This window comes from Chaetodon trifascialis, chromosome 7 (genome assembly GCF_039877785.1).
Source record: "Chaetodon trifascialis isolate fChaTrf1 chromosome 7, fChaTrf1.hap1, whole genome shotgun sequence".
Classification (NCBI taxonomy): Eukaryota; Metazoa; Chordata; class Actinopteri; order Chaetodontiformes; family Chaetodontidae; genus Chaetodon; species Chaetodon trifascialis.
The window spans coordinates 6,821,959-6,848,356 of record NC_092062.1 but is presented as its reverse complement, the minus strand read 5'-3'; the positions used below and the strand labels follow the sequence as shown (position 1 = coordinate 6,848,356).

Sequence of the window (26,398 nt, the reverse complement as noted above, 5' to 3'; positions counted from 1 at the left end):
ATTTTTAATAATTGAATACTTGAAGTTAGCCAAAGATATTCTTTAATTTTTTTTTTTTAAATGTTTGTATTTGTTTTTGTCCACATCATACAACAGGAAAGAATAATGAATAAATTAGCATACAATATGAAATAAGAATTTTGCAAACATGTCTGTCCCCATTCCTCTAGTCTGAAAGTGTTAAATATGAGTGGAAATATAAATGTAGGTAAATACTGTACTACACCTGGCAACCCCCGTAACCGGAGGACGGCAGTTAAAGCTAAAGTTTAACAAGATGTTACTCACTAACTTGCAAGTAACTATGCGTTTTCATATCCTTTTAAAGTATATTATAGTTGCTGTTCGGTTAGACATGACTTTCTTTCAACATAAATGTTATCACAAAGTAACGTTATCTCAAACATTATTTGCTTAAAATTGGTGAGAATGCGCCCCTCTGTGGTCAATACCAGTGCACGCACTCACTGCACGCGCTACGAGGACCCGCGAAACATTCACACACAGTGGACACATGACAGGCCTGCTAGGTAACCAGTTAGCTAGTGTTGCTGGCATATTGTAGTTGTAATCATGTTTGTAGCACGCAGTATAGCAGCAGACCATAAAGATCTAATTCACGATGTGTCGTACGATTTTCATGGACGGAGAATGGCGACTTGTTCCAGTGACCAAAGTGTCAAGGTAACGTAAATTAATATTAAGTATACGTCAGTTGGCGAATGTTAGCGTTAGCTGTCAAAGCTAGGTTGTTAACAGTACCGGCTTTATCAACACCCTTAACCTAGCCCACTGTTGAATTTACTGACTCTCATTTTCTACCAGCTATGAACAGGCTTAACGTTGGATGATTTGCTGCTAATTCTGATCATCGTTGGCAGCTTTAACGTTACCTTATTGAATTTAGCTAGTTTGCTAGCCATGGTGCCTGTAGCATACAAACTAGGGTAGCTGTAGGTAAGATTGTGCAGCGCAGTTTCCAAGCAAACACTCCAGAGTTGGCTGATATCAACACAGTACATTCGAAATCCTCCTGTGTAAGTATGATACACCTGTGATTTAGAATATATGAGTTAATTTACTGTTAGTAGTAAACCAGTTCAAGATTTAAAAGCCCATCTCGTTCATGAATGGCATCCAGTGTTGTATGTTACTTGCTTAATGAGTGTGTAACTTTTCATTGACGCTTTAATATAGGCAGTATTTGATCAATGCCTCTTCACATTGTTTCACATGACGCTTGTTTCTGTAAGGTTTGGGACAAAAGTGAGAACGGAGAGTGGCACTGCACGGCCAGCTGGAAGGTAAACTACCTACTGCTGCTTGATCCATTTTAACTCATAAAGGATTTCCCGGTAAAACAATTTATCAGCCAGCCAGTTTGCATGACAGCATGTGACATTAGCATAATTTCCCTTCCTATTTGTGTCCTGCTGTGTTGTCTCTTGTGCGCTCACACATTCACTGACGTGGTTACAGCTTGGAATATGACATATTAGTGTTTTCAGTTTACCGACTTGACAAAACCTCTTTTCTCATCGATGCAGACTCACAGTGGATCAGTGTGGAGAGTGACCTGGGCTCATCCAGAATTTGGGCAGGTTCTGGCCTCCTGCTCCTTTGACAGGACAGCTGCTGTGTGGGAAGAGATTGTAGGAGAGTCCAATGACAAGCAGAGAGGACTGAGCCACTGGGTTAGTGCAACTCTGGCAGCCCACTGAACTATCAGAACAGACATCACAGACATTTATGTCTTGATCATAGGCAGCTTCTCAGTTCAGTAAGGTGTGGCTATAATAGTGAATCCTACTAACGTGCTGTTGCTGTAGTTTCCCTTTTAAACATTGCAGGTGTCTGCTGATAGTACCATTGCCATAGTCGTCTGTTTGATGCAAAGTCTGACCAAAGTATTCCATATTATTCTGTTTTAGATAAAGAGAACCACACTAGTGGACAGCAGGACCTCAGTGACTGATGTGAAGTTTGCTCCTAAACACATGGGCCTGATGTTGACCACCTGCTCTGCGGATGGAGTGGTGAGGATCTACGAGGCTCCTGATGTGATGAACCTGAGTCAGTGGTCCCTGCAGCATGAGATTTCCTGCAAGCTCAGCTGCAGCTGCATCTCTTGGAACCCTTCAAGGTAAGACCACGGGCTTACTTTTTATCAAAAACTGTTATGATGTTGAAAGGCATAAAACATTTACAGTTCTTCATTTCCAGCCTTAGCCGTATTGTATCTCCCTTTGCAATAAAAGTCAGTCATAGGTTGTGAAGTTGTGATTAGTTGATGGATTGATTGGTCGACCAACATCAAATTAATCAGCAACTAACTTGAAAGTCAATTAATCATTTATCCTTTTTCATGTAAAATTGACCAGCATTTTGATGGTTCCAGTTTCTCGAACTGAGAATTTGCTTCTCTCAATTTCTTGGTTCAAGTTTATGTTTTATTGTCATTCATCCGTGTCAGTAGTAAATTATGTTATGTACATGCAAGAGAAACAATATGATATGGTCCAGAATAATGTAACACTGAACTATACAATTTACATGACAGTAAAAGATGCTCAATCAGTGCTTCAGTGGTGTGTGCCTGTTCCGCTGATATCAAGTCTGCCATGAGACGCCATCAATATGAGATGATATCATATTGATATCATCTCATATTGATATCAATATGATACAATCACAATCAGTTACATGATGATCGGGATAGTTGAGTGTAACAGCTGTCTCGACGGTCACAAATGTGAGTAGTCAGTAACAGGTTTTGAATGGCAATAGTCAGGGAGAGGAGAGTTGAGCTCTGGTCTGTCTGTCTGAAACAGAAAATCATCCCTCACTCTCTGCCTGGTTCATCACTACCTCCCTTCACACAAGGCAGACAAAACGTTAAAATGTTTTTTTCTGCCTGACACTTAATCCCTGCTGTGAGATTTTAGCAACAGAGGCTTGTTGTTGTGGCTGAGATTAGTTTTTGCTTGGTCCCAGCAACTGCACAGTCTTACCAGAAGTTGCATCTTTAAACCTGTGTAACTCTTAAGATGCTTTACAAACAAACTAGCTCTTAAAATAAAATACAATGGTATACGCATGTAGAAAACATTGTTTATTGTCAGGTATACTTACTTCTAGTCACAGCTAAACTCTTAGCGAGCAGCAGCACAACATGGGAGCAGGGAGAAGACATGCAAAAAAAATCCACACATTAATTTTAGCTAGCCCCACTTTTCCAATCTTGTTATACCACCAGCTTCACACATACCACTGATAGTCTTTCTGCCTTCATGTGCTGTATCGCCGTACCACACTGCTGTGAAATCAGAGCATCTCTGTCCCTGTTACTACACACAGCCTCATTCACTTTTTCTAATTATGAAGAAAACGCTTTTTTCACAGAACACATTTTGACTCGGTAAGAAAAACACAGGTGTAAATAATAAAATGAATGATGGCTGTATTCAGTGTACCTGCTTCAGTTTCAGTGTCCAGGTATTGTGCATAATGTCTTGCTGTCATGGTGACAGCCATCATCAATGTTACTAGTATCAGTTGTGCTTGTCTTACAATAACAAGTCAAAGTTTGAAAAAAGCCTCTTCATTAGGTCTTCCCTCACTCATAAAGCTCCCATTGCCCTCCAGCAACATGGTGGGACAATGTTGCTGGCTTCATGTGCTCCTCACACTCTTCTGTCCTAGTTGAAAGGTGTAATTACAATGTGTTTTGTACGCCTCAACTTCTTAGCTTACATTTTGAAACCACATTAAACTGAAAAAAATATACAGAAAAGCACATATCAAAATACATATGCTATTAACCCCAGTTTGTGGGATGGAGTGTAATTGTGTGGTTTTTTTGCTTCCCACCCCTCAGCTCTCGTGCACACCCACCCATGTTTGCAGTGGGGAGTGACGACAGTAACATAGCATACGGAGGGAAAGTTCAGATTTATGAGTATAATGAAAACACAAGGTGAGTATTCCTGTGGTGTGGTGTTGTGTGTGTAAGTCTTATAAATCTATCTTTATAAACTATAAAAAAAAATCCAACAAGCTTTTAATCATTTTTCATTTTTTTAAATCAATGTTAAAAAGGAAATATGCTAAAGCAGAGACACTGATGACCGTCACTGATGCAGTCCATGACATTGCATTTGCTCCAAACCTGGGAAGATCTTTCCACGTGCTTGCCATTGCAACAAAAGACGTCAGAATCTTTAAGCTTGTTCCCATGAGGTGAGTAATTCAGCTTTTTTTCCTTTGTCAAAGTTGTCATTTTGCAGATACATGTTTGCACCTGCTATTGTTTATAACTATGTAAATCGACAGAAATGAGAACCTGCAGCTGTTTCTGTTCATTTTCTGTAACTTCGTTCCATCTGACAGGAAGGAGAGCACGTCTACGGGACCCACCAAGTTTGAGGTGCAGATTGTGGCTCAGTTTGACAACCATAACTCCCAGGTGTGGCGTGTGAGCTGGAACATCACCAGCACCCTCCTGGCCTCTTCCGGGGATGACGGCTGTGTGCGCCTCTGGAAAGGTGTGAGATTATTGTTATTGTTATTATGACATGTTTTAAAATGTTTTTACAGTGCTGGGTATACAGTGACACCAGGTAATTTAAGAGCGATTAATTGGGGAGTCTGATTTCAGTGTTAAGATCGCTTCACACCAAGTTTTTCACCTCACCCTGTGTGTGTGTGTGTGTGTGTGTGTGTGTGTGTGTGTGTGTGTGTGTGTGTGTGTGTGTGTGTCTCTGTCTGTCTGTCTGTCTGTCTGTCTGTCTGTCTGTCTTTGTGTCTGTCTGTCTTTGTGTGTGAATGGTTAATGCTCACAATGACCAGGTGGACTGTGTTCATCTGTCTGCTGTTTGGTGCAAGGCACTTAGTGTTCAGTGGGACTTCAGTGCTTTTCCTTTAAACAAATGCCTGCTGTAGTCAAAAATGGTGAAGTTAGAAAATAACAAAACACTGAGCTGAAAGAAGCTTTTCCCATTTCCTTAGGTGTTTAGGAGATGGTGGACTTTGAGTCACTTGTTGATCATGTTACAAGCAGCCTGAGCACTGAGTTTACCCCCTGTCTCTCTGCAGCTAACTACATGGACAACTGGAAGTGCACAGGCATCCTGAAGGGAGACGGCAGTCCACTCACTGGCTCCTCTGGTCAGCCCACAGCCATGAGCACCGTGGTGGGCTCCTCTGTTCACACCTCCCAGAATGCCCTGAACGGGATGTCTGCAGGAAGGTAGGTGGTGTGGTGTGTCTGACGCCACTCACCCAGCCCAACCTGAGCCAGTCAGAACTGACAACTTATTATGCCTCACACTGACTGGGACTGCAGCTGCTCACTGACAAAGTTTCTGGGCCCATAATGACCAAGTGTTGCACTCATGCAAAGAGCTTGGCTTGCAGCATACGGGTTGTCGGCACCAAGCCTGAAGAGTTGGATGTGTTATTGTGTTTTTTTTTTTTTTGTTGTTGTTGTTGAATAACTGATTTCCTCGATTTCTACTGATGCATAAGAGTGGTTTCATGTTTCCACTTTGCATTGTCAGTGTTAGGGGTAAATAGTTTCTTGGTATAAAAAGTAAAATAAACCTGTTTATATAAATTTGATATGTGACTATTATTTCAAATCCTAGAGCTATTTTGAAATATAGAGCATAGCCATTATGTTAACATTATTTTGTGAATACTGAGAAATTAGCTTCAGTCTACTGCATCTCAACATCCAACATCTCTGAGACTATTTCCATTTTAAGATGATCATTTAAATCAAAGCTCAGTAATTTTCTCCACATTTTTCTCCTGATTTCCCTTTTCAATTTGAATGTATCTTTGAGCAAGTAATGCCAAACTCTTTGCTGAGCAGAAGGACGGCTTGAATAAACCTTATTAACCAACTGTAATAACATCAGAAAATGGTATGAACGTATACAAAATGGGTATGAATACAGCCAATGACATTTGTGGCTTCAAAGTGAGACGATGTAACCTTTGAAGGAATGAAGCATTTACGTACTTCATAAGCAATCAAACTTACCCTCTCTCAGTTGAGAAGCCTCAGGAGTTTTGTTGCACCAGCCTTACTTAGTCTGGTATGAGCAGTAGCCTTCAGTAGCTGATGTTACCAGAAATTTCTGTATAAAAGACATTCCTTAGACCATTTGCTTATTTTATGACTTTTCTTCACATCTGCTCCAGTTACACATTGTCACTTGAAGCCACAGCTGTTGCTGTTCAGCAAAAGGTACATAGGCGTACTTTAAAAATCGCATCATGAAAAAAGAGACAGAGGTTTGTGGCTGTATTTATGTTCATATTCATAACCTCTAACTTAACAAACCTCTGTATTTACCACTCTTGTGTTTCATTTAAGTCTGGAGTCACCTCTAAACTGAGTAACAAAGTGCTCTGTATGACATTCTAAGTAGAATAATTAACTTTGCAACCAAAGTGATGTGTTTTGTAAAATTACTTTGCATAAAAGTTTTCTCACATTGCAATTTCATGTTGACAAAAGAGAGTGAGAAGTGGTGTTGAAGTAATGTGGTTGTTGCACTGCTTGTTGCATGCAGGATTAGCAAGAGAGCCCCCTTTGCTCCTCCCCTGCGGCAGATGACCTCTCCAAAGTTATACCAGCATCCTGCATATCACTAATGTCTCCTCTGTATCAGCTACCATTTGCCCCTGTGTAAATGCATTTGAAATGTATGTGGGTCATGTCATGTGTTGCTGAATACTTGTTTATTACTAGTTAAGGGCTGTGTTTTGGCTTGTAAACTGCATGGTTCTGTCCTTCACAGTATCCACTTTGTTTTGATTACAGTATGTTTGCCTGTGTTTCCCCTCTTTTAATGGCATTGCACAAATGCCTTTAAAGAAATAAACCTATCACTAGCCTGTCCATCATTATCATCATCCTTTTTTGTTTCTAGAGTATACATGCACCCGTTATCCTTTTAATCTCTCATTTCTACTTCCTTTTATGTGTTTTCCCTGTTTTCCATTGTCTTTGTCTTCTCTCTGTCCATGTATTTGTCGTCTCTTTTCATTTTTTCCGTTGCTTCAGGTATTTCTTTCCGCCTCTGGATCCTCCCAGAGCAGGGACCAGGTATGGTCATCTGCTGCCTCCCTCTTCCCTCATAGAGCACTGTGATGCTGAGCCCATTCAGCCTCAGCAACAGGTTCTTCCCCACAGACTGTCCTCTAGAGCACTGTTGCCCTTACCAGAGGCTGAAGGCCAGTGATTTTGGGGTGTTTCAGTCAAAATAAGCAGGGACATGGTGGGGGATGGGCTTTGGCCACACAACTGCCATTCATTTCTAAGAAGGACCTCTCAATTTTATTGCCTCTTTTCTCATGTTTGTTGTCGTGTGCAGAGATTAGAAAAAGGAATTGGGAGATGTCATGAAGATTTTGTGAGATTTGCATTATATGGCCAGGAAACCCACTTTGAGAACTATTTACTATGTATTTTAGTCAGTGAATAATTCAGCATTTCCAATATTTAGCCATGAATTCTAATGGTTTAGGTTCATGGAATGTCCAATAAAAACCACGTCAATGTTTGGTTTTGTTCTGCTCTGGGACTCATGAAACAACGTCAGTGAGTTTGCTGGTAAAGCAAACAAATGGAGAAGTGATGTTTTTTGTTTGTTTTTTTTTTATGAAGGACATTGGCAACCTCAGCCATTAGTGCCTGCAGTGGAAATGTTTGTAGTTACACTCGGTGTTCATGGAGAATTAAAATTTTACATGGTGGAAGACAATAAATGCCATGAGATATTAAAAGAATGGTATTTTTGACTTTTTCCTTCACATGCACATACTGACTATATCCATTCATTCATGAATGACTAACTACCACACGGGACAGCTCCTCTGGAAAATAGCACATGATTCATTTTCACACATTTCTTACTGTATGTTGCAAATGGATACATTGTGTTTTTGAATCTTGGGTTGGCTGAAATTTTATGAAAAGGTATTCTAACACTTATGAGCTGACATGGTTCTGTCAAAATTAGCAAATGGATGGGATTTATTTGATTAAACATAAAAACAGCTCAGTTCAGATCCAGTCCTTGCTTTGGGAATGATTTGCCTTGCTGAAGTGTCTGAGCCAGCGAGTGATCCCTACCAATTCAGTGGCTTTTGTGTTGTTGCTGTGCCAGATTTCTGAAGGCAGATACAAGAGATTTCCACGTGGATCATTTAAGGAATACATTATGTGTGAATATCAGTTTTACTCTTAAAATAGGGAAACAAACTCTCATCTGTTTTGACAGGGAGGATAAGATTTCATGGCTCACTCTCAAAAACTGGAATGCATGTAATGGCAGTTCACTAAGCAGGCAGCTGTCTGCTAACCAAGGCATCCTTGCAGCTGCTGCACAGAACACATGATACAAAAAACTGCCCACTTGGCCATTAACTATCATACTGTACATCTTTGGTTTATGACCTGGCTTAACTTCAACTATGGAGCTTATTGTAAAAAAACAAACAAAAAAAACAACTTAATTCTGCGTATTCAATTTTATAAATGTGAACAGCTGAGGTTTTAGTTGTAATTTATCTTACCATTATCATAGAATGGTAAAAAAGAATAATCTAGTAAAACAATAATCTTGTAAGATTTGACGCCCGATTGATAGATCAATGGGCTATTTTCCAAACTTCCAATGTTTCTGTCCAACAGATTGACATGAATTAAATCCTATCATGGCTGACAATTTCCTCCCTCTTAGTGTTGCAATCCAATCAGATTCGTTCAAGTTGGTTAAGACCCGCCCATATGAGATGACGCTCACGCGGGCTTCCTGTGGTTTCTGGGCGCTGTTTGGTTCTTCAAACTGGTGCACGGTTTGCTTAATTTCAAGCAATAATGAGAAACTTAGAGATTTGGGAAGCGACTTTTGGAACTTAACTCCACTTTGTAGCGTGTCTGCACCGGTTTCTGAAGCCAGAAGTCGAGCTGGAGAAGAATCGTGGTCTCTCGGCCCGCTTCTGGACTGTTGAATGTGAGTTGAAGTCCAACTAGCGTTAACGTTTAACGTTACGACTTAATTCTCTTGTTGAAATGGATTAAGTTAACGCTTACTTTGAAAGAACTGGGTTAGGATATCAAGCAGGGTTATCTAGTCAACTTTTCTATGCTGTCTATAACTTGTCTTGCTGCGCTTTAGTTTGACTAACTAAACGAAGACAGCAGTAGTTAACTCATTGGAGCGTGCTGCCCATTTTGACAAACCCACTTGTTTTTAGCAAGTAGCTAGCCTTAAAAGTTAGCTGTCCTAGCCTAATGCGCTAACTAGTTTACTGCTCCGTATTTCTTTTGTATGTACGACAGACTGGAAACCGCCAAACAACAACCATGATTTTTTTTAAGTATTAAGTCGTATTTGCAAAACAATGGCCTTCCTTCACTGGCTTTCACTACTTTAAGATGGAATGAATGAATTGGTGTTTTATATGCAAACGGTTCCGTCGGTGCATGTGCACTGTAGAGTTAGTTACTCGACGTGTCTTGAGTTCTTAAAGTAAGTAATACTATCTCCTGTTTATTTTTCCCTAGACATTACAGATGGTCTTCACCTGAAATAAAGCCACATTTGGCTCTCATCCCTCTCCAATCAAAAATATGGCAGACAATTTTTACAAGCTGGAAGATGAAGCCTTTCCCAGTTTCCTCTGCAAGTCCCTGGACAGCACCAGTGGCCGCGCCACACTGGGGAATGTGACATTGGGTTCAGGCCCTGGACTTCCAGTGGCTGCTTCTACAGTGGCTAAAATTAGACCAGGGTCTGACAACAGGTGGGAGCATGCTGCTGCTTTGGACAGATGTGACTTGCCGTATAAGCACTTTAAAGCATCATTATGAGTCATCACACTGGCTTTTTGACAAGTGCAAGCTGAAATAGTCCTGTTTTGGTATAGGAATTATTGATGTAAAAGAAGTACATCTTAATTAATCAGAACAAAAACATTGACACACCTGCATATGGATAGTTGCTGCATTCCTGTTTGGTTTCTGAAATTTGCCACTAAAGTAACAACAGCACTGAGAATGTTAGTACTGAGTCAGTATTCAGTTGCTAAGTTTAACTTTGGAGCACTAACCATGATGCAGAGCTCTTTGTTAACAGTCAGTTGTTTTGTGAAAGCAGCGCTATGTTCTTTCACTTTACAGAGCAGATCCTGTTGAAGCGTCCTATCTGGAGGGCAAAGAGTTGCAGCAGGCCAACTCACAGTCATCTGTTGGAGAACAACCCAAGTTTGCCCTCAGCTTCAAAGATGACTTGTGCGTATATACATGTGTCTTACAATGTTGCCTCTGAAGTCTTTAGGAAAAAGATGTTCAAGTTCCTAGAATTGTTTTAGAGTTGCTGATTTTTCTCTATAACTGACATACTTGCAGTTCATTTATCTTTTTGTGAATCATTTCGCTGAGCATTTTGACAGTGATGTACATTCAACAGAGAAGAGTGAAATTACAGTTGATGTGTGAGCCCAATTTTAATACATATATTTTATGTTGCACTGTATTTCTATGATTTGTGTGGGCAGTCATAATGTCTAGTTATACTCATTTAGTTTTCCTCATTCTTTTTCTATGTAAAACTTACGTGGCCCTAATTATTTACATCCCCACCTGCACCACAGGGACAATGCAGATGATTTCATTGCAGCCCACCGTCTTTCGAACATGCTGGTGAAGATTAATTTGGATGAGAGTGCATCAAGAAACCAAGGGTCCGTGATGGGGCTTCCTCCCGCTCACATGGGCTCAGTCCTCAGCCGGCCCACCGAGCTGGGAACAGGTGAAAGCTCTTGGTCTTGTGTAGCTTTATAAGTAGAACACTTCATACTCTCCAGCCCAAGACCCAGTAAATCCATTCTTGACTGCAATACTTGTTGAAGTTGGCTTCACCTAATACTACAAGACCCATATTTTTGCTTTCTGATATACAGAGAATAACTAATTCTCATTATCAGAATGAAGACACTAAAGAACTTTGTTTTTCTGTCTCCTCTGACAGAGCTGTCATCAGGACTTCTGACGTTTGCCCAGTTTGGACATAAAGATATTACAGATGCAAAGGTAACAATTTTGGTGGCTCTTTGCTGCAGGTTGACCAATTAGCTCTTGTACTTTTTATCTTGCAGCAGTTTATAGACCCAGAAAGGCCAAGCATGGCCTATATGTATTGTAGAGTTTCCCCCACTTCCTTTCAGTGTAGATATGAGGAAAAAAGAAATCAAACCCTATTTCAGCAAGTTTTGGATTTTAAACAATGATTCCATTGCAGAAATGCCTTTTATCAGGATCAAAACTAATCTGGTACCTTTTGTTACTTTCTCTTTCCCTGGACAGTCCATACAGGTTCAGTCCTTACCAGCTACTGCTGAGGAGGACAGTGTGCAGAGTGTGGGAGTGGACAGTGACCAATTCAGTGACAGTAACTCAAGCTTTCTGGCAAATGAGAAGCTCATGTCTGTGGACAGCATGAACAGCGATATTACGGGTATGTGTGTATTCATCTTTCTTTGTTTATGTCTCTGAAGCTGTGACATCTGTGACTGGTGGCATTATGTTTTCAGGTTGTCTGTCTGTCCGTCCTTGGGGTGAACTGCATAGATTTTGGTGGTCAAAGGCCAAAGGTCACTGTGACCGCACAAACGCACATTTTTGGCCATAACTCAAGAAGTCATATGCCAATTATGACAAAATTTCTCACAAATCTCTCATAGATAAAATAAAAATAAAATAAAATGTTGAAGTGATGACATTTTATACTTCAATGTTCAACTTCACTGTAACATCATAATGCTCTGCATTTGGCTGTAATTCACCGTAACATACCATTACTCAGTAATAGAAGACCATATGTCACATTTGGTCACTGCGTTGGTGACACTGAATTTGGTCCACCTTGAAACTATGGTGATTGTATAGGTCATCTGTACTGCCTGGTTGAAGATGTGTGTGAAGCATCCATGTTTTACAATTTGTAGCTTCTTTGTAGCAACATCCATATTTGAAGTACTGCAGTCCACCACAAGCTCATTGGCTCTGCTGATATTGAGCCTCAGGTGATTGTTGTTGCACCATGTGAGGAAGCTCTTTATCAGTTCTCTGTACTGCTCTGTAAGAATAGTCTCTAAGTGAAGACAACATGTTTCTTGCTGGAAATGATTCATGGGAAATATACATATCAATGGGTTACATGCCAATATAGTGATAATTTCCATTTCACCAAAAAGTACACTTTTTTCTTTTTATTAAATTCTGTCAGTGTCTTTGCTACATATACTATATGAGTCTGGACAGACACGAATGTAAGCTGTTGTGCATGCCTATTTTACTTTTAGACTTCGTACATCCTTGATATTTTAGTTACAGAAAATAAACTCAGAACATGTGTTTGATTCCCAGATGATGACATTGATTCAAACAACCTGCCTGATGATGAGCTGGAGCTGTATTTCAATAAGCTGGTGCCTCCTGCCATGCAGAGAGGCAGAGTGGAGGGCCAGGAGATTCCTGCAACAGTAAGACTCCTTCAGAACACTTTGTACTTTACCAACTTGTTCTCTGGCACTTAACCAGCAGCCATCATCAATCACTTTCTGTGTTTGTCTCAGCATCCCCCTTAATATATTTGGTTGTTCATAGGGACTGCAGGGTGCTGCTGATGACATATCAAACCCAAGTTCTTCTGAACCAGAACAGTATAGACACCACTTCCTTGATGGTTATGATCAGGTGAGCACACTTGCATGTTCATGTTGTTGTGCCAACGCGCTGCTCTCAGCTTATATGAAGAGGTGTGTGTGTGTGTGTGTGTGTGTGTGTGTGTGTGTGTGTGTGTGTGTGTGTGTGTGTGTGTGTGTGTGTGTGTGTGTGTGTGTGTGTGTGTGTGTGTGTGTGTGTGTGTGTGTGTGTGTGTGTGTGTGTGTGTGTGTGTGTGTGTGTGTGTGTGTGTTTTTGGCTTCCTGCTTGAAAATGCTGTTCACTTTCATAAAAAAATCACCTGGACAATTGGGATTTAGCAGAGACCCCTGTGATTTGACTGACTTCTGAAGTTACTCTCGAACAACCATAAACGTCTTCCCTTACTTATAACCTATGTTCAATTTCTTTGTAATGCCTCACTGTGTCTTGTGTACCTCTGTCTTCAGCAGGACTTCCAGATGCCAGATGTGCGTCTGGCTGCTACAGGAATGGACTCTTGTCCTGCCAGTGATGAGGACACTGAGGATGAGCTGGAGTCTGCCAGAAGGAACAGCAATGCTACCAGGACACGGCTGCTGCCCAGCACCTCTAGACAACTGGTCAGAAATAACAGTCAGATTTGTTATCAGATTTTTTTTAAAACTCTCAAATGAAGTTGTCAGTATTGGCCTCAAAAATCCAGTTATTGAGTTGCTGCATCATTCTTATCAGAACACATTGTACTAACAAGTTTTGCTTTACGCAGTTTCTTTCTTTTTCTTTTTTTTGTGCATGTATATCTACATGTTGGTACAGGTTGGAGAGAGTAATCGTCCCAGTTTCAGGCCAGGCTTAGAGGGAGGCAGTTCTGATGATGAGGCTTCCAGCGGCCGTGGTGGTCCATCTTTGTCTGGGATTGAACACAGGCGATCTGCTGAGGGACAAGTCATCAACCCCCCAGTCACAGGTGCACTATGCAGCTTAGACAATCGCTTAAATGAAATTAAATGTCGTTCACTCCCTTATTTATTTGTTTTTGGTTCTCTTGCTTTCTCTTGTTTTCCTACATTGTTGATACTTCAACATGAATTCATATTAAGCCTTTGTTATGTATTTAACAAGGGGCTGTTTCTTGGTAGTTTTGAGGGAGCATTGAATCATGTAAGACAGATTTTCCTCTCAGTCTAGTCAGGCTCCTCAAACCTTTATGTGACCACCCGTTTGTTGTGTCATTTTGGAACTCCAGGTGATGGAGGAGGCGGGGATGGGAGCAGTGGTAGTGAGGAAAGCGGAAATGACGGTGGAGTTTCAACCATCCCTCTCCCAGTGACTAACATCCAGACCACCTATGATGTCTTGCGCGGGCTGGGGATTGTTGGTGAAGATGAGGATGGCAATCTGAACAATTTCCCAGGCCATGGAAGGAACAATCTTTCCAGACATACTGAGGTAAGAATGAGGCTTACACAGATGTAACTAACAACATTGATAATGGCTGCAATGTTAATGTTTGTTGTTTTTGAGATTTTTTTTTTTGTGCATTTTGAAGACTGTCATTTTTCTACATCTTTACATAGTTGAAGATGTTTGTTTGCTCATAATGTGGATTTTATTGACACACTGTTATTTTCTATGTTTTTTTTTTTTTTTCAATTTTCTGACTAAATAGTTTAACATCTTTTGCTTTATTTCCATGACACTTTGCAGATGGGTGACCGTGTGGGTCCGGTAGGAACAGGAGAGACCAGCTCCTCTTTGGGAGCGTCAGGGGGATCTCAGAAGCTTTCTCCTGTCAACTGGAGCATGGTCCTGGACCGACAGGAGGCATTGGTGAGTACAGATGCATGAAGAGGGACCTAGTGTTTATTTGGAGCCTAACTTTGTGCAGACCTTTCTCCTTTGTGCCTTTCAATGTGTACTGATGCCTGACAACTCTGATGTAGCTATTTTACCCTGCTTGTGGCTAATTTAATCAGGCTGTTCTTGTTAATATTTCTGATATAAATTACAAATATTTTTTGATTACTTCAAATTAATTTACATTTCTCTATAGTCTGCTTAGTATGAAACACCCACTGTTGCAAAAAAGTTGATGATAAACAGTTTAGTAGTTGGCTTCTGTTCATCTACAGGCCAGACAATGAGTGAGCTAGGATTATTGAGATGTTATTGATATAGTGATTTGGGGTGAAGAATGACCTCTAAAAAAACATGGATCTTTCTTGAAATGTATGTCAGCTGGTGAGTCATATTGTGTGTGCCACTTTCATAATGAGGACCATTAGCCTAAGAGGGTATACGTACTATGAAACAAGTTCAGCATAGCTGGCTCAACAAAACATAAAGCCCCAGTCAGAGGCAAACAGGTGTCATGACGATGGCTATCAAATTTCTTTGCTAACCTAGACTTTCTTCATCACGCTCTGTGCACATTCCCATAAAAATGGGCCTTTGTAGTGTCATTTGATTCCTCTTCCTCACAAAATGGACTGATTGTGTGTCTACATTAGTCAAGAGGAACACCAACTCTCTCCTTGTGCACCAAGCTCTGGTCCATTCCAGGCAGAGCCAGGTAGCTAAACAGCTAACTGCTGCTGTGGTTACTTCAGTGACACGCGAAGCTAGCTGTCCACCAGGAAACCCCATAAATTAGAGAGTTGAAGCAGAGCACCCAGAGGACATTTGTGGGAAAAGCAGAAGATATTTTATTCATAAAATATGATCCACTTTCACCAAAATCAGTGACATAGTTGGTGGTTTGTGACGCAGTGCTGTAAAATGTTACACACTTCTAATGGGAGATCTTACCCACTCAACCCAAATTACATACAGTAGACCAGGCATTCAGCACACAGGGTGGGGATGAAAGAGGCACAGTTCTTTCTGTTGTTAGTCAGTGTACCATCAAAATGATTTTGAAGCCGTTTGTTTTAAGGAATATATTTACATAATGTTGCTAGTTCTCTAAATGTGGTTCTAACTTGAATGCCAGGATGCCATGGAGAGCACGGAGTCTGGGCCCACTGTTGACCGACTGTTGGACTCAGTCTACCTGAGGAGTGGAACTGGACTCAGAAGACCTCAGAACTCGGCAAGCCTAAATGTCTCCCAGCTCGATGGCACTCAGGGGAGCTTCCACCTTTCCCAGGTACAACACGGAAAAAGGAAAATCAGGCATTTTTGACATATTTTAAAATAAAGAGATCAGGCACAAATATTGAAACACATTTTCAATGTTATGCAGCCTTTATACCTTTGTCAACTGTCCCACCCTCAGGTTCTGCTCCCAGAATGTGAAGAGGATAATGATGGTGATGATGATGATGATGATGATGAAGAAGAAGGAACAGATGAGCCTGATGGTGCCAGGCCTTCCTTGGGCATAAGGGGTGGGCCTTGTGGTGATGTGACTGGAGCAGAGGCTTCAGGCAGTACCAGTGAAGATGACAACAATCCCCTCTCCACCTCCCTTGAACCCAAGTATTTCTCCCAGAGCTTCCACCAGGAGCAAGAAGATTCAGATGATGGCTGGAACCACTGCCCAGACAACATGGAGCTGGAGTTTCAACAAGGTCGGCTTTATCCTTGATATGTATATCGGACATTTACTGAGTTACTCAATCCCGATACATATTGGTGCATGGTGTAATATGTTGTCTCTTCAGGTGCCAATGCCACTCGTAGTGTGGTGTACCAGAATGAAGAAGGGCAGTGGGTGACAGATCTGGCATACTACTCCTCCTTTGAGAAGGAGGTTGATGGGAAGACAGCAGAGAATGATGGCCAGTTTCAGACTGAAGACTTCATTCCGCCCAGTATGTACCAGGGCCGCAGCTCTGTTATAATACTATGAGGTTGTTTTACTGCAGTGTTTTTGTTTGTGCAAAATACTGTGAATAAATAGATGCTTTGGTCATTTTTTCTTCCTTTGCAGGTGATGCTATGGAAATGATAGCTAAGGATCAAGAGGAATTTGAGAAAGAGCACAGATTCATGCAGGTATGCAGCAGTCCCATGTTTTGCTCCTGTCCAGAAAACAAAGATCTAGCTGGCTGACTGTCTGAGTCACATCAAAAGACACTGTAGAATGAACATACTGTTAATCTGTTTATCTGTTACCACACGCTAAACATAACCAACATCGACACTGATTACATTGTTTGTCATGATCACATTAGTATAAACAAAATAATCAAAGAATGATTTAGTATAGTGTACTTGTGCCTTTTTGTAAGAAAAGACAGTAACTTTGTGTGTGTGTAAGGCACAGCCTCTTGTGTTTTAATGTGAGTATTGCTATTCAAACAGGAGGAGAAGATTGAACCAGCCAGCTGCAACAGCACCTTTCACAGTGGCTCATCTTGGAAGATCCCCACCAGCAGCCACATCCTGATGAGGGCATCTCACGTCTCCTCAGACATTAAGCAGGGAGACCAAAGTTACCTGCGACTGTCTTTTGGGCAGTTTTTTGGACAACGCTCTGAAGCCCTGGGCTGTCTTGGCAACACTGATGATGCTGACGGGGTTAAACGGGTCAGTAAAGCTGCTTTCTTAGTGGTTACAGAAATTAGAATGTTCTTTCTCTTTGGGGTCTCACACAGAGGTTATTAAGAGTTCATTCAGACAAAATACAGTTGAAGCAATATGCATCAATATTGATATGCATGTGTGTGTTTTTTTTGTTTTTTATTTATTTTTTGGTGTTGTTGTTAAGAGAAACTCCATTATGGCAGAGCTGAGGAAGATTGTGCTGTAAAATTTAATGTTGTGAACTTGAGATTGCATTTACGTTTGCCTTTAGCTTTGAAAGTCCTTTGGAGAGGGGACTATGACACGTAAAAGCTTGTTCTTTTTTCCTCTAGCCATCCTTTGGTTACATCATTACATCTCCAGAGAAGAGGGAACCATTTGCCCTAATTCACCCCTCAGAGTTCTCAACTAGAGACAACTCCCCTCACAGTGATACCATGGAACTCAGTGAAGCAGACAAAACTCTCAACCCAGGTGTGTTCACAGTATTTCTGAGGCTGAAGAATCATTTTACAGACTCATACAGCAGTACCTGATCTTTTCTGTGTTTTGTGTATCATTTACTATGCTTTTTGACTGTTGCTCATAATCTTCTCCTTGCAGAGGACCTGGACAAAACTCTTGAGGCGCCAGGTGAAAGGATGTCACCAAAAGGTGATACTGATCCAGAACCGTGTAAACAGGAGGTAAAGGCTTTTTTTTTAGATGTTGATGTTTGAATATCCTCATGTGGGATTACCTGTGTACATGTGTATGACTTTCAAACTTAAAATCACCTCTCCTCTTTAGGACCTCGCTGTTAGAGCTGCACTGCCTGACCACAGTGAGGGCTCTGGCTCTGAGTCAGGCTTGGGTAACCAAAGCTGTGTGTCCCCCGACAATAACAGCAGCCACCTGATGCTCAGTATCAGCACAATTGCTTCAGCCATTGCTGATGCGTCCATCAGCACTGACCCATCTCAGCTGGCTGCCATGATCATGGAGCTGTCCAAGAGGAGTAGGGTGATCAATCAGCCTGGTTCTGCGGGACCTGTTGGACCTGCTGATAACTGCACAGAAGAGCCACACTCAGTTGAACATGTAAGGCTTTGGGGTTTTTTCTCGCATAATTCCATAAAAGTTGGGATGCTGAGTAAAACATGAATTAAAAAGAATGGGATAATTTGCTAATCCTTGACATGCGCTCAGTTGAAAACACTACAAAAGCAATATATTCTATGTTTGACCTCATCATCTTCATTGATTTTTGCAAATGATTGCGTTCTATTTTTATTTGTTTTTCATATTGTCCCAAATTTTGGAATTGGGGTTGCACATTTAATAGTGTGTATCGAGTTGGTCATAACCAGGCACTGCAAAGTTTGAGTTCACATTTTATTTCCTGGGCTTATAACATAAACTTTTATAAATTAGTCCAACCACAACATTTCATATAATAAATGAAATATATAGTTTTTGTTAAAAAGGTCTCACCAGAATAAACTGAAAAAAACAAAGAATTCCTTGAATGCAGTTGTCCTTCTGTAGAACTTTGCAAAGAAAATGCACTTCTTTTGTACTGACTCAAGTAAACCCTTTGAGTTATGATCTGTATTTTTGATGCAGACATCTGCAACATTTGCTTGTCAACAATCAAACTGTGATCTGAATTTGCACTTTAAATATTCACCCTAAAAAACCCTTGATAAATAAATAAAATGCAGTGTTCTGCCCGCTACATAGATCCTGCCGGAGCCGTATCAGAGTGCCTTGTTGGACGCACTACAGAGAAGCACCTGTGTTGGAGAGCTGAGTACCGTCGATATGGAGAAATACATTAAAAGGACTGACGTGTCAGACAGCACCGATGCCTCTGTGGCACACACTACCTTTGACCTGACAGGCTGGGCTGACAACCTCAGCAGTTCTCAAAGGAACCAACAGGCACAATATCCTGAGGAACAGGGGAGTGCAACAACTGAGGAGAGAGTCAGAAGAGGAGAGACAACATTAAACACTAACACATCTGCTGTGTCCCTTTCAGATGCATTATCTCAAGGTCTAGGTCATAAGGTGGACTCAAAAAGAAGCTCTATTCCTCGTCCCCGTATATCTTTCAGCTCTGCCAGAAAGTCTATGGGCTCAGAGCATTCTTCCTCCCTTAACCCACCGGCAGACAAAATGGCAACATATGGTAACTCTGCTTCGTCTGCCACCAAGACCTGTGCTCCCTCAGGCCGGACCCTCACAGAAAATGGAGTGAAGCCAGGAGAACTGAACCCTCAAGCATCCAACATTATTAGGCCTTTCTTAGAAACATCACAAAAGAGTGAGAAATGTGCTGCTGCCTCACCTGGTCTGCCAGGAACTCCACCAGACTTGAGGAAAGGACAGTCTTGCTTGCCTTGCTTTCAGGGTTCCTCTCCTCCACCGCAGAGGGTGAGGAGTGCAGGCCAGCAGCAGCAGGACAGATCCAGTAACTCCCCAGAGAAGAAACTACCACTGGTTGCTGGGTTCTCCCAGCCACCACTAGACCCTACATCTGGTGAGTAATGAAATATGAAATATGGCTTCTGATTTAAACACTAAACATGCAACAGTTGTTTGTACTCTGGTGAGTCGTTTTCAATCAACTTTAGAGATTAGCAGCCACCATACTGTACATGATGAGGAGGCATTGCCCGTGTGAGAATATTGAGATGAAGTGATGAATGCATGTTAACAATACCTCCTGTGTTTCTTAGAGCTGCTGAAGGGTTTTTCTGAGCCCTTTGTGGAGGAGACACAGTGCAACTTCCGACCGTCCACTTCTCCACTGACTCACTCCTCTCCTAGTCAGACCTCCACTTCTAACGCTGATGGGTATTGTATTAAACTTTCAATATTTGTAATTATTATGAAAGGATAATCTTTTTGTGGCTTCAGATTAGATAAATTCAGATTACCTAAATTTATAAAATGATTACCTGAGAAGAAAGGAACTGTCCTGATCTTAAATATTTACTCTCTTGTCTGCTCTGGTGTAATTTACATTTCTGTTGTTCAGCTGATGTGCATTACTACTGACGCAGGACATTTGCATTTTGAGTCGTCACTCATTTATGGCTTTGTTCCCATGCCGTCTGGTTTTCCTGGTATGGTGTCACCTGCATCGCACAGTGGAAGTCTGGCGGACAAGCGTCCAGGTCTTGACCACTCTCCTCAGTCTACCTGCTCCAGCCCTAGTCTCAGCAGGCTCACATACATCTCAATGAATGATGGCACTGTCATACCCACACCTGAAAGGCACAAGGTATGATAGGACTAACTGACCTATGACTAACATTGGCTGCAACAGCAATAAAAGTTCCATTCTTTTTGTGAAATGAATGTCACATGACCAGGTCTCTGTCATGTGGACATTATTGTTGTCCTCAACAAGGGAAACTCCAATGCTACAATTCACAGAGATGTTGTTAATGTTGCAAACCTAACACCATGTAATACAGATTAGCCCTTCAAACTTGAAATGTTAAACATGCTAGTACATGCTTTCTCTGATATTAATAGATGAAGTAGTACAGTTGTGTTATTAGTGAAATGGTTGTAGGTTCTATATTAGCCGTGAGTGTGGTATTTATTGTCTCGGGTTGTTTTGTCCTCCACAGAAAAACTGTACTGTGGCACTGAGCACCACCATCATCAGATTCAGTCCAACCCCACCAGTGGAACCAGATGCACAGTCTAACCTTGATATTCTTGGCCTGCCTAAAAGTCTGGACCAGGTGCAACCACAGCACTCAAAAAGTCTGGACCCACTACCAGCACAGGAGTGTCGAAACCCGGAGCCCTTGTGTGCCGGTTCTGCTTTGAGCTGTACTCGCAGCCAGAGTGCATGTAATTATCACTGCCCTGGGGACAGAACTGGTGATCTTTCGGCAGATTGTGGGAACCACAAGCAGCTATCCTTGTCCAATGTAAGACAGCTCACTAAAGTTGACTCCGGCTATTGCAGTAATATGAACATTCAGCAGGCTAGCAGCACCACAGCTCCTCAGAGCTCTCAGCAGTGGGGAGCTGCTGGCTCAGTGTCATCGTCGGTTTATACCGGTGGCCATGGCATGCCTCCATCCTACTCGTCAGAGGGACTTCCCTATGTGCCCATCCCCAGCTTTAAGCCCCAATGTGCCGGCTTGATTGACCTTCCCCACCAAGGAGATATGCAATCCCTCATTGCTGGACGCTCTCTCTTCAACTCCCAGCTGGCTCAGCAGTATTTGGGACCTCAAGCTCCATTACATCCAGGTGCTTATCATGTGGGAGCAACAGGAAATGGTCTCTTCAGTGTAGCCTCTACAGGCATGTTTTTTCTTGCTGCTTTCATAAATATAGGTGCTGAGTTTTGTTTGACGAAACAGTAAAATACCATTAGAAATATTGATGCAACATAATGGTTAAACCCCTAATATACTTGCTGAAATAATTCTGCTTCCTCTCCCATTTTTTTTTCAGGCATACCCAACAGCAATCTAACAGTGAGACACGGCCTTCCCACATCAGGTCCTCTGGGGATTTCTGGGGCAGCTGGGTCCCATTATGTCCCTCGACCCCATCAGAGCCAGCAGGACATGGGGATGATGGGGAAACCCTACACTCAGTATGATGCAGAGCCACTGGTGGCAGGTGGTCTTGAGGAACTCAGAGGTGGGTTCTTGGTATTTATAGCAAAGTTCTTTTTCTCCCATAATACACTGTGTACTGTGTCTTGAAATTGAAAACAATGATAAGACTTTTTGACTTTAGTGAGAAAAGACCATTAGTTTAGAGTGTAATTGTTTTGTTTATAATCTTCTTCTTACCTTAACTAATCATATCTGTGGGCAACAGTCTGTCAGACACAGAGAGATAATCAATCTTGTGCACAGCAGAAAATTGCTATAGGCAATTAAACTGTGAATTCTTAATTGCTGTAATTCATTATAGTAAGTCTTTGCATCTTGTTGTATTCAATTACAATGAGCACACTGCTCACCTCTTCTGCATGGACGGGCAGTATTTCCCTGCGTCAGCTATCCCCATTCCACTGTCACCCTCAGGCCAAGTGGTGGTGCCAGAGGAACTGCGGTTCCCTCACGCCTGCTGTGTAGGCATCGCGTCACAGACCTCCCTCAGCCTCTTCAACCCCTCTGAGAGATGGCAGCAAGTGTCAATCACTGTCACCAGCCTGGCCATTGATGGAGAGAAGGTGAGCAGAAAGCACATAATAACTAAGTGGTGACATGTCACATTGTGAAGCATGGGGCTCCTTGTAAGTAGTTTCCTTTCAAACGCAAGTTATTAAAATATATCTGGCTAAACCAGCTGACAGTACTCATTGAGAGATCACCTTTTCTTCTATTATCAATGCCAATCCCCACAGGTGAATAGCTTGCCATACCAGTGGCTTATAGTGAAGAACAAGACTATCATTGGCCCTAAGACTACAGAGGAACAGAAGGTGTTGTTCATCCCTCCACAAGCTGGTGTCTACCAGTGTGTCCTCAGTGTTTGCTCCTGGCCTGCATCTGCCGAGACCGAAGTTGCTGCCAGGGCCAATATCTTTGCGAAAAGGGTGGTGCTGCTTGCCATCGCAGAGAATCCTGCACTAGAAGTGAGGACCTTCAATTCACAGATCACACTCACACCACAACTTCAAAACTTTACCAAAAATAATACACAACATAAGAAATAAGGCAAAGTAAAACACCTGAGGTTCGAGACTCATGTACAGAGATGGTGTTTTGACAGATATGATATAGAAATAAAGTTTCTTATTCCTGCCTTACTGAATGGCCCAAACATAAAATTAACTATGTTGCATTGTATGTAACACCCTAGACACACTGCCTACCTGAGCAGTGCATACACATCGCTCAACCTCTTGTTTTTCATTTTTGGTTCCATGTGACATACATGTTTCTCAGGTAAAAGACAGTGAAAATGATCTGTTAGTAGTCATAATGGCATCCTACCAGCAACATTATACCTTTTACTACAGTTTCAATGTCTGTGTAGAATATGTCACACGTAGGCTGTCAGTTTTGCTTAATTTGGCATTCAGTAGCCTGACAGCCGTTAACCGGTAACTAACCCATTTTCTCATGTTTTTGTGTCTAAGTGACAAATAAGGACACCAATTTTCGAAATTGGTCCAGTATTGAACGGGAGCGCTGCAGCCAGCAGCTGTAATCCCTCTGTGCATTTGTTTTTGCCACTGCCAGAGCCAGGTTGTTATTCCAAGTGTCTGACAACATTATGGAAAGGATTCCCACAGAGACAGACCTGTATGTGAAAGAGTAAGATGCTTTGTTTAACCAGGAACAGACGCTGTATCACTCTCGCCAAAAGCCGTCAGACTCCATTTACGGAAACATTAATTTAACTTAACTCCCCAAAACCATGTTGGTTTGTCTTCCCGCTGTCCCAGTGATCGCCACCAACTCTGCTGTGCTTGAAATAAACTCTTAATTCACTGAATTGAGAGGGCAGATATCAGAGAAGTGGCATGGGAAAACGGTGTAGAGATGGATTATTTTCACATTTGACTGTAGGAATAGCTCCGTCAGACATTATGACCAGAGATGTGGGACTTTTCTTGGTTAAAAAATGGAAACCCTGCTCGCATTCAGCACTGATGAAGTAACAGGTAGTTGTGATGTAGCTTTCATTTGTGAGAGCTGTCCAGCAGTTGGTGGTCAGAGCTAGCTTGTCCGCCCTGGTTAGCTTTACTTTTAGCTCATCCGTCTTCTCAAAGTCTTTTTCGGTACATTTAGTCACAGTAGCTCTCAATGGCATAAAATATTTGGCTTGAGGCACCGAACTAGGGCTTTGAATCCCTCGTCTTCTACCACACTGCTTGGCAGCAAGTGAGTCTCTGTCATACGGCACACCAACTGAGTGATAGCCTCTGGTGGGCGTGCATCACATTGTTTGTGTAGGAAAGTTAACCTGTAGACCAACATGTGTAACCAGCCAAAAATATTCCTGCTAGTTAAGCGACTAAGGGTTAACCATTGACATCCATTGTCACAGCCATTGGAAAAAATTTCTGTATATATTAAACTCAACACTTCAGTTGAGCACACACTTCTAAACTCTCTGCCTAAACTAAATATAACTGAAATTTACAATGAAATGAAACATTCTGTTATTGATGGGTGATTATCAAAGGCAGACTCAGAAAGATGAGGAGCCTGCCTGTGTTGACACCACATGTGTGAAAGTGTGAGCCGTCACGTGCAGGTAGATGTAGGCAGGGAATCCTGGGTGAAAGACAGGATCTCAAATTCAGTTTGATTCTCAGGTTGAAGTCGGCAAATCTGGCTGTCTGGATTTTGGGGACCTTCCAATAGGCAGTGCCAGATCCATTCCTCTCAAACTGCTCAACAGGACTCGTGCTACAGTGCCCATCCGTCTGGTCATCAGCGCAGTGAGTCAGCATACTACATTTGTATATATTCTTAGACAGCTACACACACATATACAGATCCTCTACAGTGAAACAGTGACCTCCAGTGGTAGCTATGTGGTTTCTACATGATGCAGCTTATGTGTTATCTTATGTGTTATTACTGCTTTGACACTATGGAGGGTTAGTAAAATATATTTCAGTGTACATTTAGGTGGTCTCTTTGTAAAATGGCTGTGTTAAAGTAAACATTAAGATTGAATGCAGTTGGTCCTAAATTCAGCATAACTCAGGTCTTTATGTTTCAGCACTAACTAAATTTGAGGGTGTCAATAGAGGGAAATTAAGCTGCCCTTTAGCAACTAATCCTTACTTTGATATGCAAAGCATAAAAAAAAACACAGCAGTGAGCATAATAAATGTATCTGAGTGGTTCACGTTTCACATCTCATTTTTCCAGAATGCTTCAGCATGGCGATGCTTCACCTTTTCCAAGCACCCTGTTACCATGACATCTGATGTGACACAGCAAGCTGGACACATGAACCCAGTGTCCTCTCCATCGGTGATGAATCATGTGATGCATGCCAGCCACGACGAGGTTGGAATTGCCAAAATCATTTCAACCATATTCAGCATGTCTGTCACTTAAATAATTATTTCATGCTGCGTGTTTTTGTTTCATATAGCACAGTTTCACAGATCCAATGTGATTCTGTATCTCACCTATTGAGCAATTAAACTGATTTTACTGGTCACATGAAAATGTGTTTGTTTGTTTGTTTGTTTTCTCCTCAGAATCCACAGGCCTTCATGGTCTGGGTTCACTTCAAGGCCCCTCAGAAGTACACAGTTTCTTCAGGTAATCAACCTGGATCGAACATTTATGGATTTGCACTTTTTGGATTTAGCATCCTTCGTGTTCAGGGCAGTGGGATGTGTTAACTAGTTAATGTCACATAAGATGTATTAATCTGAGACAATAGATTTTGTCATGAAGCAAACTCAGTTATTTTCTGCTTACCTTTACTCTTTGTGGTTGTGCTGGCAGGAGAGCTTGGTCTGCCTGATGAGTACAGTGCTCGGGTGGACATTGAAGTGGACTCTCCTGGGCCAAGTCATGTGATCAGGAGTATTCCCCTCAGGGCCAGGTCTGGAACTGCAAGGGTCCATGCTCCTAAAGACCTGCAGGTGGTCCAGCTGCAGTTTGGCTCCTTCTCTTTTTTCTGTCTCATTATTATATATGTCTTGTCACAAGGAGGTCTTCATAGCAAGGAGACTGACCAGCTCCTACAGAATTGGCCAATCAAATATAACTAAAAATCATTGTACCAGCACAAGTAATACACAGAGGATTGATAATGTTAAAAGAAACATAGATAACACAAAAGTGGTCTAAGCACTTACAGGGACTGTTCTGATTATCAGTGACCAACTTTGACAGTCATACTAATCAGTTGCTGCAGATTTCTGTGTTAAAAGCATTCAGTGTCTTGCCTATTAAAAAGGATTTACAGGTTAGGTTTTCTCCTGCTGTGGTCTCGTTATTGACAAACAGCTGCAGGAGTACATGCCTCCAAGCAGCTAGTCACATTTGGCAAGTCATTCATAAAGTTTCCAAGCTAGGTAGCTAGTTAAACTTGAAGGTGAGATGGCCCTGGTCATGGAAAATGGGCATATTGTACTGTACATATTGTAAATGGGCAATTTGTCTTACAAATTTATGAAAAGCTCATTCT

General features: G+C 41.7%; 2 protein-coding genes across 3 annotated transcripts in view; both read left to right on the top strand.

The window, feature by feature from the left end:
- The first annotated feature begins 494 nt into the window (after window positions 1-494).
- Window positions 495-7,397, top strand: seh1l (SEH1-like (S. cerevisiae)). Of its 2 annotated transcripts, none has more exons than XM_070967204.1 (9): window positions 495-684; window positions 1,254-1,304; window positions 1,548-1,694; window positions 1,932-2,143; window positions 3,878-3,976; window positions 4,099-4,239; window positions 4,390-4,544; window positions 5,095-5,248; window positions 7,076-7,397. In XM_070967204.1, the coding sequence occupies exons 1-9, from the start codon at window positions 574-576 to the stop codon at window positions 7,251-7,253; spliced, it is 1,248 nt and encodes a 415-aa protein (XP_070823305.1). In that variant the 5' UTR covers window positions 495-573; the 3' UTR covers window positions 7,254-7,397. The 2 variants fall into 2 exon arrangements, with proteins under 2 accessions (XP_070823305.1, XP_070823304.1); XM_070967203.1 differs by lacking the exon at window positions 7,076-7,397 and adding an exon at window positions 6,582-6,811.
- Window positions 7,398-8,905: 1,508 nt separating this feature from the next.
- Window positions 8,906-26,398, top strand: part of cep192 (centrosomal protein 192) — a 32,985-nt gene continuing 15,492 nt past the window's right edge. Inside the window, exons 1-31 of the mRNA XM_070966883.1 lie at window positions 8,906-9,029; window positions 9,584-9,822; window positions 10,199-10,309; window positions 10,672-10,829; window positions 11,049-11,110; window positions 11,384-11,534; window positions 12,446-12,561; window positions 12,686-12,775; window positions 13,192-13,344; window positions 13,541-13,691; window positions 13,971-14,173; window positions 14,432-14,554; window positions 15,717-15,872; window positions 16,002-16,296; window positions 16,390-16,539; window positions 16,659-16,723; window positions 17,033-17,257; window positions 17,587-17,728; window positions 17,858-17,940; window positions 18,044-18,334; window positions 18,977-19,778; window positions 19,978-20,095; window positions 20,393-20,525; window positions 20,881-21,571; window positions 21,725-21,916; window positions 22,309-22,457; window positions 22,632-22,862; window positions 24,555-24,680; window positions 25,120-25,260; window positions 25,458-25,521; window positions 25,711-25,850. Of these exons, the coding sequence (XP_070822984.1) occupies window positions 9,650-9,822; window positions 10,199-10,309; window positions 10,672-10,829; window positions 11,049-11,110; window positions 11,384-11,534; window positions 12,446-12,561; window positions 12,686-12,775; window positions 13,192-13,344; window positions 13,541-13,691; window positions 13,971-14,173; window positions 14,432-14,554; window positions 15,717-15,872; window positions 16,002-16,296; window positions 16,390-16,539; window positions 16,659-16,723; window positions 17,033-17,257; window positions 17,587-17,728; window positions 17,858-17,940; window positions 18,044-18,334; window positions 18,977-19,778; window positions 19,978-20,095; window positions 20,393-20,525; window positions 20,881-21,571; window positions 21,725-21,916; window positions 22,309-22,457; window positions 22,632-22,862; window positions 24,555-24,680; window positions 25,120-25,260; window positions 25,458-25,521; window positions 25,711-25,850 (5,685 nt within the window). The 5' untranslated portion in view covers window positions 8,906-9,029; window positions 9,584-9,649. The remainder of the gene's footprint in view (window positions 9,030-9,583; window positions 9,823-10,198; window positions 10,310-10,671; window positions 10,830-11,048; window positions 11,111-11,383; window positions 11,535-12,445; window positions 12,562-12,685; window positions 12,776-13,191; window positions 13,345-13,540; window positions 13,692-13,970; window positions 14,174-14,431; window positions 14,555-15,716; window positions 15,873-16,001; window positions 16,297-16,389; window positions 16,540-16,658; window positions 16,724-17,032; window positions 17,258-17,586; window positions 17,729-17,857; window positions 17,941-18,043; window positions 18,335-18,976; window positions 19,779-19,977; window positions 20,096-20,392; window positions 20,526-20,880; window positions 21,572-21,724; window positions 21,917-22,308; window positions 22,458-22,631; window positions 22,863-24,554; window positions 24,681-25,119; window positions 25,261-25,457; window positions 25,522-25,710; window positions 25,851-26,398) is intronic.